The sequence below is a fragment of the Crocodylus siamensis genome, chromosome 10, assembly GCF_052110815.1.
Source record: "Crocodylus siamensis isolate JL-2025a chromosome 10, ASM5211081v1, whole genome shotgun sequence".
Lineage (NCBI taxonomy): Eukaryota > Metazoa > Chordata > Crocodylia > Crocodylidae > Crocodylus > Crocodylus siamensis.
In genome coordinates, this window is record NC_143404.1 from 72832210 (window position 1) to 72852326 (window position 20117).

Sequence of the window (20117 nt, forward strand, 5' to 3'; positions counted from 1 at the left end):
GGCAAGCGATGCCCCCTCCTCTCTGCCCAGGGCTGGGGCTGGAGATGCAGGGACAAGACCCCCCGGGAGGGAGACTAAAGGAGGCTGCAAAGTCGGGGTTTTATTCCGTGGAGGCTGGAGCTGCCATCGGGGGTGCGGGAAGCAGACCCCCGATGCTGGGGTCACGTGTCCCATCGGTGTCTGGAGCCACAGGCTGGGTCCAGGGGGGTGTCCGGGACCCTGCAGGCCTGGCTCCCGCATGGAGTCACTCTCCGAGTTGCCCTGAGCAGGGGGGAAAAGTCGGTCAGAGCAGAGGGAAGAGCTGGGAGCCGGTGAGCTCAGCCCAGCCCAGCGCCCACCCAAGAGGGCCGTAGCCCTGGGGGCGGCACAGAGACCCCCACGGGGCCAGGGGGAAACCTTGAGGAGCCCCTCATGCAGACGTGGCTGCAGCACTTCTGCCCCCAGGACACTACTTATCGCTGCAGTGCTGCTCCACACAGATCCCAAATCCCTTGGGTGGAGGGCGTGATTTCATAGTTGGTCAGATCAGAAGGGCCCTGAGCAGATCATCGAGCACGACCCCCTGCCATGGCAGGAAAGAGCACTGGGGTCAAACGACCCCAGCAAGATGTTCATCCAACCTCCTCTTAAACACCCCCAGGGTGGGGGCCTGCACCACTTCTCTTGGAAGCTGGTTCCAGACTCTAGCCGCCCTGACCGTGAAGTCGCGCCTCCTGATATCTAACCTAAACCTACCCTCTGCCCGCTTGTGACCATTATTCCTGGTCACTCCTGGCGGTGCTCGGGGGAACAGGGACTCCCCCAGTGCCTGCTGGTCCCCCCTGACTAGTTTATAACTGCCCACTAGATCCCCCTCAGCCTTCTCTTGTGGAGGCTGAACAGGTTCAGGTCCTGTAGCTTCTCCTCGTAGGGCCTGCCCTGCTGCCCCCGACCATGCGAGTGGCCTCCTCTGGACCCTCTCCATGCTGTCCACATCCCTCCTGAAGTGCGGCGCCCACAACTGGACGCAGTACTCCAGCTGCGGCCTGACCAGTGCCGCACAGAGGGGGAGGGTCACCTCCCCGGACCTGCTCGAGATGCATCTGTGGATGCAGGACAAGGTGCGGTCGGCCTTCCTGACCACGTCCCCACACTGCCGGCCCGTGTTCATTTTGGCATCAACGATGACTCCAAGATCCTTTTCTGCCTCTGCACTGACGAGAAGGGAGTTCCCCAGCCTGTAGGTACGGTGCTGGCTCTTCCTCCCCAGGTGCAGCACCTTGCACTTGTCGGTGTTGAAACCCATCCTGTTCTCATTCGCCCACCCTTGTAACCTGTCTAGGTCTGATTGCAGCCTATTCCTCCCTTCTAGCGTGCCCACGTCCCCCCACATCTTAGCGTCATCATCAGATTTGAACAGGTGCTTTTTACCCCCTCGTCCAAATCGCTGATGAAGATGTTGAACAGTGCGGGCCCGAGGACCGAGCCCTGGGGGAGCCCACTGCCCACGTCCTTCCAGGCTGAGAAGGACCCATCCACCACCCCCCTCTGGGTGCGGCCCTCCCGCCAGTTGGTGACACATTGGACTGTGTGGGTGTCGACACCACAGCCCCCAGTTTCTTAATGAGAACGGGGTGAGAGTGTCAAAGGCCTTCCAAAAGTCCAGGAGGACAATGTCCACTGCTACCCCTGCATCTAAGGATTTGGAGACCTGGTCGTAGAAGGCCGCCAGGTAGGTCTGACAGGACCTGCCACTGATGAACCCGTGTTGGTTGCCCCTAAGCATAATTTCCACCCCATGACCCCTCGTGGACATGCGCTAGGATAATTCTCTCAAAAAGCTTACCCAGGATTGAGGTAAGACTAACTGGCCTATAGTTTCCCAGGCCCTCCTTCCTCCCTTTTTTGAAGATGGGAATCACGTTGGCCCTCTTCCAGTCCTCCGGCACCACTCCTGAGCACCACGAGTGCTCGTACAGCCGTGCCAGGGGACTTGCAATGACCTCGGCCAGTTCCTTTAGTACTCTAGGGTGGAGATCGTCCAGGCCGGCTGACTTGAATATGTCTAACCCCTCCAGAAGCTCCCTAACTAGTTTCTCGCTAGCCCGTGGCCCAGGTGTGCCTCCCCCGGGGTCCGAGCGGGGCCCAGCAGGGAGGTGGCTGTTCTGGTCCCTGCTCAGGAAAATGGAGGCAAAGAAATCGTTAAATATGTTGGCTTTGTCGTCTGGTGTGACGACCAAATTTCCTAGCGTGTCCTGCAGGGGCCCCATGTTACCCAGGACCTTCTTTTTCCCCCCTATGTATTTAAAAAAGGACTTCTTGTTGTCCTTGGTCTGGGTCGCTCGTCCCAGTCCCATCTCCGCCTTGGCCTTCCTGACCCCCCCGGCATCCCCGAGCAGCCACAGTGTAGTCCTCCCTGGGGATGGCCCCCCCTGCCATTGGGTGTGCGCCTTCCTTTTAGCTAGGAGACGTTCCCGGATGCTTTTGGTGAGCCACGGGGGCTTGTGTGCCCTCCTGCTCCCTTTGATATGTGCTGGGATTACCTCCCTTTGGGCTTGGAGGATCGTCCACTGTCCTTGGACACCCGGCTCCCCTCCCCCCCGGGACATCAGCGCTTCTCCAACTATCCTCCTTAGCTCGGTGAAGTCTGCCCTCCTGAAATCCAGGGCCGCTGCCTTACTGCCGGCCTTTGCCACCTTGCGCTGGATGGTGACTCCCAGCAGGCGACGATCGCTGTCGCCCAGGGGGTCGAGCCCCTGCAGCCCCCGCACCAGGTCATCGCCCGTGGTCAGTACCAGGTCCAACAAGGCGTCTCCCCGGTGGGACTGTGCACCTCCTGGGTTAGATGGAGGTCCTGCATTTGGGCTAGGAAACTACGTGAGCGGTCAGACCTGGGTCGGGTCTCTGTGTCAGCGTGAGAGACAACAGCTCTAGGATTGCAGGGAGGGGTGACGTGGCCTCTTGTCCCCATATCCCCCTCCTCCTATCCCCCCAGAGAACCGCACCACCCCCCGGAGCAGCACCAGGGTGTCCTGGAGGTGCTGGAGCTCGGGGCCCAGGAGGTCCTGGAAAGTCCCAGCCCGCACAGCTCGACCCCTGCTCCCCATCCCGCCCTCGGACACACGTCATCACTGGGGAACCGGCTCCCATTGCCCCTGCCACCCCCGGAGCTGAAGGTCTCGCACCTGCCCAGAGCAGCCTTGCAACAGTGGGCGAGCACGTGGGCCAGGCAGGGGCCGGGGTCCGGGGGAGCCAGGGCAGAGCCGGGCACTGAGGAGAGGGCCCTGCCTGGGATCGCAGCCCTCGCCCTCTCCCTCAGCCGGGCCTGGGTGTCCGCACTGGGGCAGGGGCAGCAGGTGGGGCAGGGCTGTCCCTTTCCGCTCTCCCCTGCCAGGCTTTGAACCCAGCACCCAGAGCCACCAGGCGACTTCCAGGGGCCACACGACTCACCGATGATCCTGCACGTCAGCATGCAGACCAGGGAGGACCCAAAGTTGTTTTCATTGCCCTCGCAGCCCCCATAAATGAAACTTTTGCAGGTCCTGGAGGCCACGTCATAGTGGTAGCGAGGGATGTATGCCTTGCAGGGGCCAGGGTCCGCGGGGAGCCTGCAGATGTCTGCAACCCAGAGCAAAGACAGGCGCTGAGAAGGGGACAGGAGCCCTGCCCGGAATCACAGCCCCTCGCCCTCTCCCCGGCTGAACCTGGGCCTCCACGGTGGGGCAGGGGCAGCAGATAGCTCAGGGATGCCCCTTTCCTCCATCCTCGGGCTGACCTCGAACCCAGCACCCAGAGCCACCTGGCCATTTCCAGCGGCTACACAACTCACCGGGTATCTTGCATGTCGCCAGGCAGGCCAGGAGGGACACAAAGTTGTTTGCATTGCCCTGGCAGCCCCCATAAATGAAAGGTTTGCAAGTCTTGGTGGCTGAGTCATAGTAGAAGCGAAGCTTGTACATCTTGCAGGGGCCGGTTTCCTTAGAGAGCTTGCAGATGTCTGCAGTCCAGAGAGCGGAGACGGGCATGAGCAGGGGCAGGAGCGCCATACAGCAGCCCCTCGCCCTCCCCTCCAGCCTGGCTGGGTCCCCCCGGGTCGTGGCAGTAGCGCAGGATGTGCATGTTGCAGGGCTGGGGTCCCTGCGGAGCTGGCAGAAGTCCGCTGGTCTGGAGGGATGTGATGCCACCAGGCAATGCCCTCACAGCGTGGCAGCTACCACCCCCTGCCCGATGCTTAAACCGTCCCCAGGATGGAGAGGCAGGGGCTGGGGCAGGTTTGGGAGCCCAGGGCTGGGGGGCCAGGGAGCCTCACCTGCAGAGTCCTGGCCAGCCGCCGGCTGCAGCGCGGCCCAGAGGGCGAGGAGCCCCGCCAGCAGGAACAGGCCGCCGCGCTGCATGGTGCCACCGTGCCCAGCGCCGGGCCGGCCGGGGTATATACCGTCACCCAGCCCGGGAGTGGGAGGACCTTGCACAATGCCCCAGCTCCACTCCCTGCCCCTCCCATGGGTACCGGGAAATTCGGGAGACACCCCTGTGCCTCTGTGCAACGGGACGTGTGCCAGGTTCATGGCAGGCCATGCGGTGTCATGTGTTCCCTGCTCTGCCTCCCCCAGGCAGCGCCAGGACCCCCGCTGCCCGTTTCTACCACACAAAGCCCTGAACCCCGCTGCCCTGGGTACCCAGTCCTGGGCCTGTGGCGCGGGGGCAGACGGACGCGGGGCGTTGTCCTTCCTGCCCGGCTTTGTGCACCGCGGTGCAGAACACACCCCCAGCCTGCCCCCGTGCCTGGGCTGGGATCTGGCACAAAAACCTCTGGAGCAACAAGCCCCATAATTTATTCATGAGCATTAATTGCTTGTGTAGACATGCCCAGAGCGTTATATGAGGGCGTGGAGCAGCCCCCGCTCCAGACAGTGATGGCACGGCAGAAACAGCAGAGCTGGAGGGCGTCTGCAGTGCATGGACAGGGCCAATCCTGCACGTGGCCGCGGTGGTGACGGCGGTCCCTGCGCCGCAGCGTGCAGACCTGTCTGCCCCACAGAGATTGCTTCTCGACGTGAATGGCAGAGCCGCCCTCCCAAGCGGTGCTGCGAGCGCCCGAGGGGAGAAGGGGATGCGGATTCGCCTGTAAAACCCCGGCAGACATGAGGCCTGGGGGATCTCCTCCCCTTCACTTTCAGACTTCCTGAACCCCTGGCTGCAAGGAGCCACTCTGCCCCGGGATTACACGTGAGCTAGGCGAGGCTCCGTGGCCTTTTTAGCTTGTGCTGCATTTTCAGTTGGCTCCAGCGTGCACACTCGCACTGGGTGCGCAATACATGCTGTCCACAGGCACAGACAGTTCTGATTCAAGCGTTTATGAAGTAAGTGCCGCCGCCTAGAATCAAGTATTCCTCCCTCCCAGCTGAACGCTGCCAAGCCTACCGGAGCGAGCGGAGCCCCGCGCCTGGGGACCTGCCGGCAGCCTTGGCTGCCAAGCCCTGGCCACAAGTGGAGATCTGCGTCCGGTCCCGGGCGCCGCGCTTCAAGAAGGACGTGGAAAAGCTCGAGAGAGCCCAGAGAAGAGCCGCTCGTACGATGAGCGGCCTGAGGAGCAAGCCATGCGAGGAAAGGCTGACAGCTACGGGACTGCTCAGCCTGGAAAAGAGAAGGCTTTGGGGGATGTGGCGGCAGCTCACAAATACATCGGGGAGAGCACTGGGGCTCAGCAAGCAACTGGTCACCAAAGTGCCCCAGGGGAACCCAGGAGCAATGGACATAAACTCCCAGAAGGAGGTTTCAGACTGGACAGAAGGAAAAGCTTCACGGTTCATGTGCCCAGACTCTGGAAGAGGCTCCCAGCCGGGGTGGTGCAGGCACCGACCCTGGAGACGGGCTAGGGTTACCACGAGGGGAGGGGAGGGGAGGGCAGCCGGGTGTCCAAGGAGAGTGGACGATCCTCCGAGCCCAAAGGGAGGTAATCCCAACACGGATCAAAGGGGGCAGGAGGGCACAAGCCCCCACGGCTCACCAAAAGCATCCGGGAACGTCTCCGAGCTAAAAGGGAGGCGCACACCCGATGGCGGGGCGGCCACCCCCAGGGAGGACTACACTGCGGCTGCTCGGGGCGGCAGGGAGGCCAAGGCGGAGATGGGACTGGGACGAGCGACCCGGATGAAGGACAACAAGAAGTCCTTTTTTAAAAACATGGGGGGCGAAAGAAGGTACCGGGCAACGTGGGGCCCCTGCAAGACGCACTAGGAAATTTGGTCGTCACACCAGACGACAAAGCCAGTATATTTAACAATTTCTTTGCCTCCGTTTTCCTGAGCAGGGACTGGATCAGCCCCTCACGGGGCCCCCGCACCCAGGCCCAGGGTCGGGGAGGATCTAGTCAGGGAGCGTCTGGCGGGGCTGGACGTGTTCAAGTCAGCGGGTCCGGACGATCTCCACCCCCGAGCGCTGCGGGAATCGGCTGCGGTCGTTGCGGGCCCCCGGCACGGCCGTACGAGCACTCGTGGGGCTCTGGTGTGGGGCCGGAGGACGGGAAGAGACCAGCGCGGTTCCCATCTTCAAAAAGGGGAGGAAGGAGGACCCGGGAACTACAGGCCAGTCAGTCCTACCTCGATCTTGGGCAAGCTTTTTGAGAGAGTTATCCTGGCGCATGTCCGCGAGGGGCCGGAGGGGGAGGTTATGCTCAGGGGCAACCAACACGGGTTCATTAGCGGCAGGTCCTGTCAGACCAACCTGGCGGCCTCTACGCCCAGGTCCCCAAATCCTTACTCAGGGGCTGGCGGAGCTCGTCCCTGGCTGGCCAGCGCCGCGTAGGTGAGCGCTCCCTGCCCAGCCTCCCCCACCCCGGGACCCCGCGACACGGCCGTGCTGCTTGGGGTCTGCCCAGCCCCACTGTGGTTTCAGACTCTGGCTGCTGGGTGACCTGGTCGTGTGGGTGACTCCCTTGGGAGGGGACTGCTCCTCCTTTTGTTCCAGCTTCTTGCCCAAGTCCCCGTGGATTACTGGTCGCTGCGGGGTGCTGACATTTTCCAAACTCACTGGCCTGCACCAGCATGCCCCGAGGATACTGGGTTTTGTTCGGAAAGCCGTGATGAGGTCAGAAAAACTGAACCTGCCCCTGCCTCGCAGCTCCTGCCCCACATGCAGGTCCCCTCTCCCAGGCCCGGGGCCGGAGCTCCCGCTGAGCCTGGGGACATCACGGTACAAGGATGGAGGTGTCTCCAGCAGCCCCCACGTGCCTGGGCACAGCTCCAGGTCTGGGATTGGGAACAGCACCCAGGGCTGCATGGGCACAGAAGCCCACACTGCCCTGAGCTGCTGGGGCACTATGGCCAGGGCACGGGCCGGCGGCGCTGGAGCCCTCGGGCACTGCCAGGGCATCGGCAACAGGCAGGGTCAGGATCACACCAGGCCCAGAGTCACTCACCAGGGTCCAGAGCAGGTGCAGGACCGGGATGTGGACGCTCGCTAACCCGAGCCATGGGCCAGGAGCTGCCAGGGGGTCCGGGGCAGAGGCTGGGGAACATGGGGGTGGCCAGGGGCAGCCAGCCGAGCCCTGCAAGAGCTCCTGACTATAAGCAGGCCCGGGGGCTAACGAGGCGCCGGGCTGGTAACCAGGGGCCAGCTGGGGCCATTTCTCCTGCCTGCTGCCAGGGTCGTTCCAGCGGCGCTGGACAGGGCGCGCAGCCAGAGGTGCACCGAGATGCTCGGGCTGATGGCACAGCATCCCCTGCCAGCAGGGAGAAGGGCTTCCCGCAGCCCAGCCTGATGCCCATGGGGCTCCTGGGCCCTGAGCTGACTCCCCATGGCCCTGGGGTCTTGGGTACGAGGGCCGTGCTAGCCTGGGCCAGGGCTGTGCAGCATGCTCCCCTGCTGCCAGTGTCCCCTGGGACTCCCGGTCCCCCGTGCTCCCTGCAGGTGTCAGGGACCAAAGCCCAGTGCCAGGCCAGAGACAAGGGCTCCCCGCAGCCCAGCCGGAGCGCTCGGGGTCCCTGCACTGTGGGCTGCTCCCTACCACCCTTCCCGTGCAACCCCGCCTGGCTGTGGCTACATGGGGGCAACCCCAGGGCCCCCCAGGCAGGGCAGGCGCTGCCCCTTTCTCGCCACCCAGGGCCGAGGCAGGAGCTGGCAGGAAGCCCAAGGGCCGCAGCCCTGAGCACCCGCCTCCCAGCCCACACAGACGAGCAATGGGCGCAGCGACCGCAGCCCAGCTCCATCCCTGCCTGGACCCCCAGCCCTCTCCACCGCCCCACAGGGCCCTTGCCCGGCCAGGGCGCCGGCCCTCCTCTTCCTCCCCTGCGGCAGCAGGTCTCACCCCGGGGCTCGGGGTACCGCCGGCTTCTCCCGGCCCCCCTTGTGTCTGTGCTGCCCCGCGGCAAAGGGAAGAAGAGTCGCCCCATCGGGAACCACCACCAGCCGTGCTCGGGCCGCGGCGGCCCCTGCTTTGGGGGTGGGGACGTTGCCCCCTTCTCCCTGCCCAGGGCTGGCGCCGGTGCTAGGCACACAGGGACAAGAGACCCAGGGAGATGCTGGAAGCCGCAAGCGGGTCTTTATTGCGTGGAGGAAGGAGCTCCTATCGGGGGTGCGGGAAGCAGACCCCGGTGCGGGGGGTCGCGTGCCCCATCGGCGCCTGGAGCCACACGACAGGCTGTCCCATGGCCCGGCTCCCGTGCGGGGTCACTCTCGGCACCTCCCTGAGCGGGGAGAGAAGGGGGGTCAGAGCGGGGCGGGAAGAGTCCGGGACCGGGGAGCTCAGCCCCGCCCGGCGCCCCACCGTGCCCGCCCCAGAGGGACCCAGCCCCGGGGCGGCACGGAGACCCCCGCGGCACGGCCCCGGCTCCCTCCACCGGCCCCTCGGCGGCCGGGAGACGGGGCAGGAGCGGCAGCCCGGGGAGCGGAGGACAGGACGCACGTACCGCTCTAGATGAGCCTCATGCATTCGCGGCCGCAGCCGTTGCTGCAGCACCCGTAGCCTCGGGGACACTGGATCTTACCGCCGCACCGCTCCTCACAGTTCCCGACCTGCTGGGGTCGGGGGCACCTGCCCTGATCCGGGCCTGCAGCGAGAAGTCTCCGTGTCAGGCCGGCAGCACGACCCCATGCAGGCAGGGGAGAGACTGGGAGAGCCCTGCCCGCGGCCACCCCGCCCGGGCACGGCCCCACCGCAGCTCAGCCCGGGCTGGAGCCGCGATGGCACCGGCGCGGCGCCCCGGGCCTGCAGCCGAGGGCCCGGCTCGCTCCTCTCCCCGCGCCCCCGCCCACGCGCGGCTGCGCCGTACCTATCACGGGTATCACGCAGTACCGGCCACACGGGCCGAGGCAGCACTTCAGGTGTCCTCTACACTCGAAGTCACGGTAGCACTCGTCCCGCCTCTGGCCGAAGCACTGCTTGGTGTAAAAAGGGCACGTCCCGGGTTTCTCTGCGACACAGGGCACCGGTCAGGAGCAGGCAGGGTGCGGGGTAAAGGGCCGGTCTCTGGGCAAGCCCCTTTGATCCAGCTCGGGTCCCCAGGCCCTGCAGCCTCACCCGCGTGTCCGGGCGCTCAGCCTGCCCCCGCACAATTCAGGCTTCGCGCCAGCTCCCGCGCCCGTCGGCCGCCGGGGCTCGCGCCAGCGCCTCTCTCAGGGAGGCTGCTGCGGGGCTCCCGGCCGGGGGGAGGAGGTGCGGACTGCGGGCTCCCGGCCCTACCCCCCGGCCTGCGCCCCCGCCGTGCCAGGGTCAGCGTGATCTCAGGGGTGCCCGGGGGCCGGCGAGCGACCTTCAGGGAGGGGCCAGACCCGGCGCCGGGGCGCAGCTCCCTGCCCGTGGCGGGTTTGCCCGCACACGGTTCTGCCCCGTGCCCCGTGCCCCGTGCCGAGGGCGGGGTCGGGGAGCACTCACCGGGAAAGACCTTCCCAGCCGCCGGCTGCAGCGCGGCCCAGAGGGCGAGGAGCCCCGCCAGCAGGAACAGGCTGCCCCGCTGCATGGTGCCGTGGTGCCCAGCGCCGGGCCGGCCGGGCTATATACCGTCACCCAGCCTGGGAGCGGGGGCCTTGCACAACGCCCCGGCTCGCCCCCCCCCCCCCCCCCCCGCGCCCAGGGGCACCGGGAAGGTTGGGAAACAGCCCCGGGCCCTGCGCAACGGGGCCGGGCCGTTAACGGCCGGCACGCGGGGCACACGTGCGCCCGGCTCTGCCCCGTCCCGCAGCGCTTGTCCCAGGCGGCGCCCAGCCCTGGCAGCTCCCGGGCTAGCGCTGAAGGATGAGCGGTCCCCGGGGCCGGGCAAAGACCGGCTCTCTGCTCCCCTTCCCCGCACGCAGCCTCGCACCGCGGGGGCATCGCCCGCCGGGGCTGGCCAGCTGCGCGGGGGCTGCTGCGGGCGGCTTTCCTCGGCGTGGGTGCCACGAGGGCTGGAGCTGCAGGTCCCCGACGGCACGACTACGCGAGACGTCTATGCTGGCGCTGCCCGGCTATCCCTGCAGCAAAAGCCCCGCGTGTACCCGCGAGGCCCCACTGCAGGGCACACGGCTAATAAACTCGGCACCCGGCCTGTGCGGGTCGGTACAAGCAGGGCCCCGGCCCGGCAGCGCCGTGCGCGTGGACAGGGAGGGGGAGGGGGAGGGGGAGGGAGCCCCGAGCCTGCGGGGATGGGCTGCCCGGGCGCAGCGGGCCAGGAGCAACGCCGGGCGCTTTCGCCATCGCCTCTTGTGTCAGGTCCCCGCGCCCCGCGGCCCACAGCAAAGGGGCCAGTTGCCTCATCAGGGAACCACCAACGGTCTCGGGACGGGCTGGGGAGCTCCTGGCCCGGGGGAAGTGGAGCCACCGGAGAAAGTCCCTGTGCCGCGGCCCCCAGCCCCAACACGGGGCGGGTTTGCAGGCAGGACGGGGCTGGAGCCACTGGAGACGGGGCCGTGGCGGGTCGCGGTGCCGGCAGTTCAGGCCCCCTCCCCGCCGCGCTCTCCTTGCTGCCCGCAGGCCCCGAGACATGTCCTTGCTGGGGACCGGTTCCCGTTGTCCTGCAGACGAGCAGGTGGCACGTGCGGGGGGCGCTGCAGCAGCCCAGGGGACACAGGCGCCGGGTCTGGGGTCCTGCAGACGCCGGCGGCGAGGAGGGGGCCGAAGGACCGAGCTGCGGGGGCTCCTGGCTCGCTGGCGGAGCCGACCCCGGCAGGTGCAGGCTACGGGCTCCCGGCTCTGCCCCCTGGCCTGCGCCCCCCGAGCGCTGGTTGCTGCATGGCCAGGGCCCCCTTTCCCTTGCAAGGGGTGCGGGGGCACCGCAGCCTGGAGGGGGCTGCCCGGGAGAGCCCAGAGCCCGGGTGCAGGCGGGCGCTGGGGCCGATGGTGCCGCAGCCTCGCCCGCGGGCAGGGACAAGGGCTCCCCGCAGCCCAGCCGGCGCGCTCGGGGTCCCTGCACCGTGGGCAGCGCTCCCCGCGCAATCCTGCTCCCCGCGCAATCCTGCCCGGCCGTGGCCCCGTGGGGGCAGCACCTGTGACCCTGGTGCCCCCCCGGCAGGGCTGGCGCTGACCCCTTCTCTCTGCCCAGGGCTGAGGCCGGCACTGGAGACCTGAGACGGGGGCTGGCAGGAAGCCCGAGGGCCACAGCCCAGAGCACGTGCCTGTCCCAGCTCCAGCCTGGCACCCGTGGCCCTGTGCAAGGGGCGCAGTGACTGTCCCTCCCACACCACCCCGGCTCCATCCCCGCCCTGTCCCCCAGCCCTCTGCACCACCCCGAAGGTCTTTCCACCAGGCCCCACCCCGCGTGGCCTGGGACACCAGCCCTGCTTTCCTCCCCTGTGTCGGCAGCTGGGGGCATCTCCGGGCCCTGGGTGCAGCCGGCTTCCCCCGGTGCCTCTGGTGCAGGGAACCGCGCTGCATTGCCCCACGGCAAAGGGAACAGTTGCCCCATCAGGCACCACCACCAGCCTTGCTCGGTCCCGGTGGGACATGCTTTGGGAGTGGGGACGTTGCCCCCCCACAGCACTGGGAAGCTGTGGGTGCCGGGCCGTGCTCAGCGCTGGGGCCTGGAGGCCTCTGGCCCTTGCCAGCCCTGGGGCCCTGTGCCCGGGGCACGGCCAGTGATGCCCCTTCTCCCTGCCCAGGGCTGGGGCCAGAGCTGGAGATGCAGAGACAAGAGACCCAGGGGAGATGCTGGAAGCCGCAAGCGGGGTCTTTATTGTGTGGAGGAAGGCGCTGCTATCGGGGGTGCAGGAAGCAGACCCCCGGTGCTGGAGGTCACGTGTCCCATCAGTGCCTGGAGCCACACGACAGGCCTGTGGAGGGTCCGGGACCTGCAGGCCTCGCTGTCCCGCGGCCGAGCTCCTGCGCAGGGTCACTCTTGGGGCTGCCCCGAGTGGGGAGGAGAGTTGGTCAGAGTAGAGAAGGACAAGTCAGGGGCCAGGGAGCTCAGGCCAGCCCAGCCCAGCGCCCCATGGCCCCTGTCCCACAGGGTCGCACCCAGGGGCGGCACAGAGATCCCCACGTGATGGCCCGTCTTCATCCACCACCACTTCTGCCCCAGGGAACGCTGCCTATCACTGCTGCACTTCCCCATGCAGGTCCCAGCGCCAGGTCCCCCTCGAGCAAGAGCTCTGCACGTCAGGCCACCAGCGCTGCTCCTGCCTCAGCCACCCCGCAGGCCCAGCCCGTGTCCCAGGTGCAGGGACCGCCCTGCGGACAGGCTCCACCGCACACCAGTGTGGCCCCTGCTCCCCGGCTCGGAGCTGCCGTGCGCCCTGCGCAGACACGGCCACAGCTGGTGCTTCAGCACTTGGCTGTGCCGTGGCAGCGCCTGGTCCCGATGGTGTCAGCTGGCAGCATGGGGCCTCTTGCCCAGCCCCATACAGGGAAATGCACCCCCCCGCCCCCAGATAAGCACCGGAGGTCGGGGCACGGGGGCCCTGGGGTGTCCCAGCCTCTGCGGCTGCGCCTCTGCTCCGCTCCACGCTCTGTGCTCACCCTTTTTCCTCCCACAGACACGGAGACACTCCTGCTTACTGCTGAACCGGTTTCTGCTGCCGCTGCAGCCCCCGTAGGGGAAGGTCTGGCACGTGCCAGTGGCAGCATTGTAGTAGTAGGGTACCCAAGGGCCACGCAGGGGCCCGTGTCTGGGGGGAGCCTGCAGAAAGCTAACCCAGAGCAGAGACAGGGATGAGAAGGGGTAGGGACCCTGCCCGGGATTGCAGCCCCTCACCCTCCTCTCCAGCCTGGCTGGGTCCCCCCGGGCATGGCAGTAGCACAGGACACACATTTTGCAGGGTTGAGATCCCTAGGGAGCTGGCAGACGTCCTCTGGGCAGAGGGATGTGGGTTACATGGAGCCGTGCTGCTCCTTGTCCAGAGGGATGTGATGCCACCGGGCAATGCCTTTGCGGCGTAGCAGCTCCCACCCCCTGCCTGGTGCCCACACCACCCCTGGGATGGGGGGTCAGGGGCTGGGGCCGGTGTGGGGGCTCCAGGCCGGGGGCTGGAGGGGAGCACTCGCCTGGAGCGAAGTGCCCAGCCGCCGGCTGCAGCGCGGCCCAGAGGGCGAGGAGCCCCGCCAGCAGGAACAGGCCGCCCCGCTCCATGGTGCCGTGGTGCCCAGCGCCGGGCCGGCCGCGCTACGTACCGTCACCCAGCCCGGGAGCGGGGGCCTTGCACAACGCCCCGGCTCGGCCCCCCCCGCCCAGGGGCACCGGGAAGGTTGGGAAACAGCCCCGGGCCCTGCGCAACGGGGCCGGGCCGTTAACGGCCGGCACGCGGGGCGCACGTGCGCCCGGCTCTGCCCTGTCCCGCAGCGCTTGTCCCAGGCGGCGCCTAGATCCCTGCCCCAGGCTGCGCGCTCGAGGTCTCCCGGAGGATGGCCCGGGTGGGCATCACCTGGATCGGAGACCTCCTGGACTACGCCGAGCAAGGATGGCTGAGCCCCGCGGCGCTGGCCCGGCGCACGGGCTCGGCTGTAGGCCGTGCAACTTGCTCGCGCCTAGTCCTGGGGGTGAAAGCCGCGCTGCCCGCAGCAGCCCTCGCCTACGTCGACCGGGTCCTGCGAGGGGGTGGGCCCCGCCCCTCCGAGTCCCCCCCGCGTCGCTGATCGGGCCCGGCTCGCGGCGGGCCCCGGGGCGCTCCCCGGCGCACCACCCGTCCAGACTGGGGGACACAGACCGGTCTGCTTCTCCACGGTCCACCGGCGCCAGCTCTACACGCCCGTCCCCCCTCGCGGCCCGCCACGACACCGTCTGGCCGGACTACTTCGGTGAGGGCGAGGCCGACGGGCCCCGGTGGCAGAGCCCTACTCGGACCTCATCCCGAGAGCCACCGGGGACCTGGGCTGGCGGCTCCTTCGCGGGGCCGTCGCGACGGGCGTGTGGGTGGCCCATTTTGAGCCGGTCTCCGACCAGTGCCCCTTCTGCCCCGAGAGGGAGACGCTGGCACACCTTGTCACCGAGTGCGCCAGGCTGCAGCCCCTGCACCTCCTCCTCCACAACTTGCTCCTCAAGTCCTGGCTGCACGTCTCCCCGCACCTTTTGGTTTGGGCACACCCCATCCGTCACCCCGCCGAGGCCCGGGCCTCCTGGTCAACCTCCTCCGGGCGCTGGCCAAGCTCGTCATCTGGCAGCCGGGCAGGAGGCTCTGGCCGGGAAGGCTCCCGGCGCCCTTGGGGCATTTTTCCTCGGTGTCCTCCGCGCGCGTCTCCGGGCAGAGCACCGCTGGGCAGAGCCGCCGGCGAGCTCCCTCGGTTCGCGAGCCGCTGGGCGCCGCTCGGGGTCCCCCGGGGAGCGCTCGTTTTGAACCTGTGACCCGCACGAGCATGCCCTGTTTTCTCTTCTGTTGTCCCCTGTAATTTATCGGTGTTTTTATGGCGCTGGTCGCCCAACCCAGCGGCGGCCCTGTGGCGGTTTTAGGCTTTTAGCTTTTTTACTGCTTTTATGCTTTTACGCTTTTAGCCTTTTGTAAACCGCCGGCACATCGAGCGCCGGACGCCGGTGAGAACCCCGTCCACTTGTTTCAGTTGATGTCGCCACGTGCTGGGTGCTGGCACCAGACGCCAAAACGACCGGTGATGCCAACACCCTGCCGGGACCTGCCCAGTCGGGGCGCAACATTGGGCCGTCCCTGGGCCCCTACGTCGGACCCGGAGGACTGCGTTACCACGGCCGCTGACCGACGGCGGCCCCCAGCTACCAGCGGCCTCGCCGCGTGACCGATGGACATCAAATAGTCCCCAGGCTGTGCCCAGCCCTGGCAGCTCCGGTCTACACGAGATGCTTGCTGCAGAGCTTCCTGGTTATCTCCGCAGTAAACGTCTCCACATCTACCCGTGTGGCCCTACTAGTGCGCGCAAAGCTAATAAACTCCTCAGCAGACCTGTGTGCGTAAACACAGAAGTCCTGCCCTGCCCCGGAGACTCTGTGCGCCTGGGGCACGAGGGCACCACGGTGCGGGGGCGGCCGCCGGCCCGCCTCGCACTGGGGGGTTGGAGCTGGCCTGGGCTGCTGCTAACGGGGTTGCTGCGACCCAGCCGCATGTGCTGCGCGTGAATAAACTCCAGAGCTTATTGCCACAGAGTTTTTTGCTCCTGGGTACATGTTCAACTGGCACGCCCAGGAGCAAAAAAACACCGGAGCAATAATCCCTGGATTTTATTTGTGAGCATTAATTGCATGTGTAGACGTGCCCAGTGTGTTACATGGAGGTGGAGCAGCCACCGCTCCAGAGAGGGACGTCACGGGGGAAACAGCAGAGCTGGAGGGTGAGGGGGCGACGGCATGACCTGTGCCATGGGGCGAGGGGGCGGCAAACAGCACAACCCGCCCCGGGCAGGGAGGAAGCAGCACAATCCCCTGCTTCTCAGTCGGCTCGGACCTGCCTCTAGGCACGAGTCTGCGGCAGGAAGGGCTCTCCATTCCCTGCTAATGCAGACAGCCATCGCTCCTGGCCCCGGGCTTCAGGGGAACAGGCCCCAGGCCTGGGGGCACTGAGCTGAGACCAGCCGTACAAGCGCGGGGGCAGTGGCTGGGGGCAACCCTGGCTCAAGGCCCTGGGGGGCTTGTCTTGGCTATGAACACGCTGGGAAGCCAGGCGATGATGGCAAAAGGACTGGACAGAGGGGACAAGCCCATCCAGCACATTATGGCCCTGCTGCAAGATTGCCCTGAGGCTCCCCGTTTCCCCTTGCCCAATAGCCAGCTCCTGCCTTGGAGACCCCCAGCCCCGGGCCGTAGCAGGCGTCTGCTCCGTGCACCTCTCCCACGTGCCCCGGGGGCAGGAAGGGCGCTGCCAGGTGCCCAGGGCTCAATTGAGCCTGGCTCAGGGCAAAGCCCCCAGCGTGAGCAGAGCAAGGTGGAGGGAGCCCTGAGCCGGCAGGGATGGGCTGCCCAGGCGCAGCGGGCCAGGAGCCAGGAGCTGCCTGCAACACCGGGCGCTTTCCCCATCACCTCTTGTGTCAGGTCCCCGCGCCCCGCGGCGAAGGGGCCAGTTGCCTCATCAGGGAACCACCAACCGTCTCGGGACGGGCTGGGGAGCTCCTGGCCCAGGGGGAAGTGAAGCTGCTGCGAAGGTCCCTGCACCGCAGCCAGGTGAGTGTGCCGGGCCCCAGCCCCCGGCCCCCAGCACAGGGCAGGTTTGCAGGGCTGCAGGCACCGGAGACGGGACCCTGGCGTGTCCCAGACCAGGCAGTTCAGGCCCCCTCCCCACCGCGCTCTCCTTGCCGCCCGCAGACCCCGAGACGCGCCTGCGCTGGGGGACCGGTTCCCGCTGCAGTCACCCTGGTCCAGCCACAAGCCGTGTCCATGCAGCGAGGGCCAGGCTTAGCTCCCGACAGCAGCATGGAGGAGAGCCCAGAGCACCTGAGAGGCACCCTGGAGCTCGGTACCAGCCTCCCCACCCACAGCCCGGCCTGAACCCCCCGGGGCTTTCTGCACCGCGGGACCAGCTCCCCGGGACGTCCTGGTGTCGGAGCTGCACTGGGACCCCGGCTGATGGGACCAAGCTGCTCCCTGGGCGGCACCAGGGTCCAGGAGGCACTCGCGTCCCTGCCAGGCAGCCCCACAGACCAGCAGCGATTCGGGGCCTTCCCCAGCCCAGGGCAGCTCAGGACCCCAGCGCCCAGCACCGCTCCCTGGCTCCGGGGCCGCCCAAGGCTCCCACAGGCCCCGCCAGGGCTGGCTGTGCCTGGGCTCCAGATCAGGAGCGCTGCCCCGTTGCAGCCCCGCGAGGCCACCTTTGCCCTGGCATCCTGGCCCCATGCGCTGCTGGAGTGCAGAGCCCTGTGCCCCCCGCGTGTGCCGTCAACCTTCGCCGTCCAGCTCTGGCCGTGAATTACGGCGCGGGGCAGGCCGGTGCCCAGCTGGAGCCTCGTCCTGCCCCTCCCCTGCAGGCTGGCGGGACAGCGCAGCCAGGCCGGGCCGGCACTGGGCACTGGGGCGCCATGAAATCTGGCAGTGCCCTGCTCCTGGCTGAAAGCCGCTCTGTCCCCTTGGCAGCCCCCATGGTGCCCACAGGACCATGTGAGTGACTGTGACCCCATCGCAGCAGGGCTGTACCCCCTCCCCACATCCCACCCCCATGCACCCACCCCTCTGCATTCACCCTCCAAGCAGCTGCTGTTACAGGAAGGAGCATCTTTATTGAGAAGCGTCTGCAGTGGGAGCGCAGGGGGCAGAGAGCGGGCCCTGGGCATGACCCCTCGTGCTGCTGCGGGCAGACACAGAGAGGAGCAAACCCGGGGCTGGGGCCGGGTCCAGGGCAAAGCCGGGTGATGCAGCAAGTGGGTGCGAGACTGAAAGAGGAGCACAGAGGAGCTGCCGGATCCAGGTCCAGGTCCAGGATAGGAGGGTCCTCCTCGCCTTCCTGCTGGGCAGGGTCACGCCTGCTCCCCGCGACGCCTCCTCCTCAGGCTTGGCCTGGAGCAGGGAGGGGAGAGGTTCAGAGCCCTGTCCGGGGCCACCCGCCCGGGCACGGCCCCACCGCAGCTCAGCCCGGGCTGGAGACGTGATGGCACCGGCGCCAAGGGCCCGGCTCCCTCCTCTCCCCGCTCCCCCGCCCACGCGCGGCTGCGCCGTACCTAGCACGGGTGTCTTGCAGCGCAGGGCACATCTCCAGTGGCAGCACTTCAGCCGCCCCTTGCAGTCGTAGTCATGCTGGCACTCGTCCGGCTCGGCGCGGATGCACCAGATGTTGTCAGGAGGGCACGTCCCGGGCTTCTCTGCGACACAGGGCACCGGTCAGGGGTGCAGGGGGCACAGCCCGGCCCCAGGCCCTGGCAGATGCCCCCGCTCCAGGCTGCTTCCCCGCGGGGCCGCAGGTGCCAGCGGGCTGATGGGCCGTTGCAGCGGCTGCTGCTGGGTCCAGCCCACGCGCCCAGCTCGGGCACGCGGCGTCCGGAGCCCGGGGGCTGCCGCACCGAGGGAGCCAACACCTGTCCCTTTTGTGGGCAGAGGGAGGCCCCGGTGGGGTGCTGAGCCCACGGTCTCCAGCAGCAAGGCTGTGGGCAAGGACGGGAGCAGAGCTGGTCTTTTTCCTGCCCCAGCTCCTTCAGTCCATCAACGTTAACGCGAGCTCCCGGGGCTGGGCCCAGCCTGGTGCAAGTGGCCGAGCGGTTTGGGCTCCAGGGCCAGGTCTGGCAGCGGAGGGGCAGCCCTGGGGCTGGGGAGAGATGACGGCTCTAGGGCTGCGGGGAGGGGCGCCGTGGCCCCGGGGTCCCCCCTCCCTGCGCCACCCTGGGGCCGCGCTCTGGGAGCAGCACCAGGGTCTCCTGCAGCTGCAGGACTCAGGACCTGAGGTCCGGCACGTCCCTGTCCCTGCCCGAGCAGCTCGGCCGTCGCTCCCCGTCCTGCTCCCAGCTTGCTGCCCACAGTCCCGGGCACACACCTGCTCAGGGGGAGACAGTTCTGGTTCCTGGGCACCCCGTAGCCCATGGTCTCGTACCCATGGAGGTAATATATGGTTAACCTGGAGCTACAGGCAGTCGGTCCCAGGGGGTCCTGGTGTGTCCCAGCCCCTGTGGCTCTGCCGTCGCTCCCCAGGACGTGCATGTTGCTGGGCCGGGGTCCCTGGGGAGCTGGCAGACGTGCTCTGGTCTTTGTGCCACCAGGCAATGCCCTCGCAGCGTGGCAGCTCCCACCCCCTGCCCGGTGCTAACACCCCCGCCGGGACGCGGAGGCAGGGAAGGGGCAGGGGCGGGTTTGGGGGAGCACTCACCGGGAAAGACCTGCCCAGCCGCCGGCTGCAGCGCGGCCCAGAGGGCGAGGAGCCCCGCCAGCAGGAACAGGCCGCCCCGCTGCATGGTGCCGTGGTGCCCAGCGCGGGGCCGGCCAGGCTATATACCGTCACCCAGCCCGGGAGCGGGGGGGCCTTGCACAACACCCCAGTTTCACTCCCTGCCCCTCCCAAGAGCCGGGCCATTTGGGAGACACCCAGTGACTCTGCACAGTGGCATGTGTGCCAGGCTCATGACACGCCACACAGGCAGTTTCACGTGCTCCCTGCTCTGCCCCTTCCAGCACAGCCTCTCCCGGGCAGCCCCAAGACCCCCATTGCCTGTTTCCGCTGCACACATCCCTGAACCCCCTGCCCCAGGCACCCAGTCCTGGCCTGGGAGCTGGGACGTGCATACGCGTCCTCCGCCCTCCTCTTGATCACGGCCCGAGGGAGAGCCCTCCTGTGCAGCCCAGACGGGCCCGGGGCTCTCTCCTTCCTGCCCCGGCTCTGCGCGGCTGGGTGCCAACGCTGCCTGGGCCGGCCTGGCGCTGGGGAGCAGAGCGCACCTGCCCGCCTGCGCCCGTGCCAGGGCCGCGATCCGGACGGGGGCCAGGGACCTGCTGTGGCTGATGCTCTTGACTTGGGCCTGGAGCCCAAACAGCTTGGGGACTCCCCCAGGCTGCGCCGGCCCCGGGAGCTCTTGGGTTAATGTTGGCGGACTTGTAGCCCGGGCGGTACGCAGAGGCGTAGCCCCCGCCAAGGAAGGGGCCAGAGCGGGCCGGAGCGCGGTGGGAGCCGACGTGCCTGAGGCGCGCGGCGCTCCTCCTCCTCCTCCTCCTGCTCACGGAGAAGAGCAGACGGCCATTAGGTGTTAATTATACACCATTTAATGAGGGGGACATAATATAGCTACCGGGGTGTAATGGGTACACTCCCGCGCCCAGGGGAACAGGAGACCTCAGCGGTGGTTCAGCGTGCTCAGTCAATCCACA

General features: G+C 67.7%; 3 protein-coding genes across 3 annotated transcripts; all 3 read right to left on the reverse strand.

Annotated features, from left to right (window-relative positions):
• Positions 1-244: 244 nt before the first annotated feature.
• LOC149856912 (kunitz-type serine protease inhibitor bitisilin-1-like) lies at positions 245-4373 on the reverse strand. Its single transcript, XM_090064107.1, has 4 exons — positions 4289-4373; positions 3809-3976; positions 3430-3597; positions 245-261 (listed from the first exon to the last, which is right to left on the reverse strand). Exons 1-4 carry the CDS (start codon positions 4371-4373, stop codon positions 245-247), a joined length of 438 nt encoding a protein of 145 aa, XP_089920233.1.
• A 4128-nt stretch (positions 4374-8501) lies between these two features.
• On the reverse strand, positions 8502-9936 carry LOC149856913 (nigwaprin-a-like). The gene is made up of 4 exons (XM_090020697.1): positions 9851-9936; positions 9249-9389; positions 8886-9026; positions 8502-8663 (listed from the first exon to the last, which is right to left on the reverse strand). The coding sequence occupies exons 1-3, from the start codon at positions 9933-9935 to the stop codon at positions 8890-8892; spliced, it is 363 nt and encodes a 120-aa protein (XP_089876823.1). The 5' UTR covers position 9936; the 3' UTR covers positions 8502-8663; positions 8886-8889.
• Positions 9937-17664: 7728 nt separating this feature from the next.
• LOC149856914 (porwaprin-b-like) lies at positions 17665-19210 on the reverse strand. The gene is made up of 3 exons (XM_090020698.1): positions 19126-19210; positions 17990-18130; positions 17665-17828 (listed from the first exon to the last, which is right to left on the reverse strand). The coding sequence occupies exons 1-3, from the start codon at positions 19208-19210 to the stop codon at positions 17818-17820; spliced, it is 237 nt and encodes a 78-aa protein (XP_089876824.1). The 3' UTR covers positions 17665-17817.
• Between the last annotated feature and the right edge of the window lie 907 nt (positions 19211-20117).

Excerpts from the sequence above, each read along its gene's own strand:
- LOC149856912 (XM_090064107.1), bottom strand. The coding sequence starts at position 4,373 with ATGCAGCGCGGCGGCCTGTTCCTGCTGGCGGGGCTCCTCGCCCTCTGG. Across the intron at positions 3,977-4,288 it reads GGCTGGCCAGGACTCTGCAG|ACATCTGCAAGCTCTCTAAG; the intron begins GTGAGGCTCCCT and ends TCTGGACTGCAG. Across the intron at positions 3,598-3,808 it reads GGCGACATGCAAGATACCCG|ACATCTGCAGGCTCCCCGCG; the intron begins GTGAGTTGTGTA and ends TCTGGGTTGCAG.
- LOC149856913 (XM_090020697.1), bottom strand. The coding sequence starts at position 9,935 with ATGCAGCGGGGCAGCCTGTTCCTGCTGGCGGGGCTCCTCGCCCTCTGG. Across the intron at positions 9,390-9,850 it reads GGCTGGGAAGGTCTTTCCCG|AGAAACCCGGGACGTGCCCT; the intron begins GTGAGTGCTCCC and ends CCTGTGTCGCAG. Across the intron at positions 9,027-9,248 it reads CTGCGTGATACCCGTGATAG|GCCCGGATCAGGGCAGGTGC; the intron begins GTACGGCGCAGC and ends TTCTCGCTGCAG.
- LOC149856914 (XM_090020698.1), bottom strand. The coding sequence starts at position 19,210 with ATGCAGCGGGGCGGCCTGTTCCTGCTGGCGGGGCTCCTCGCCCTCTGG. Across the intron at positions 18,131-19,125 it reads GGCTGGGCAGGTCTTTCCCG|AGAAGCCCGGGACGTGCCCT; the intron begins GTGAGTGCTCCC and ends CCTGTGTCGCAG.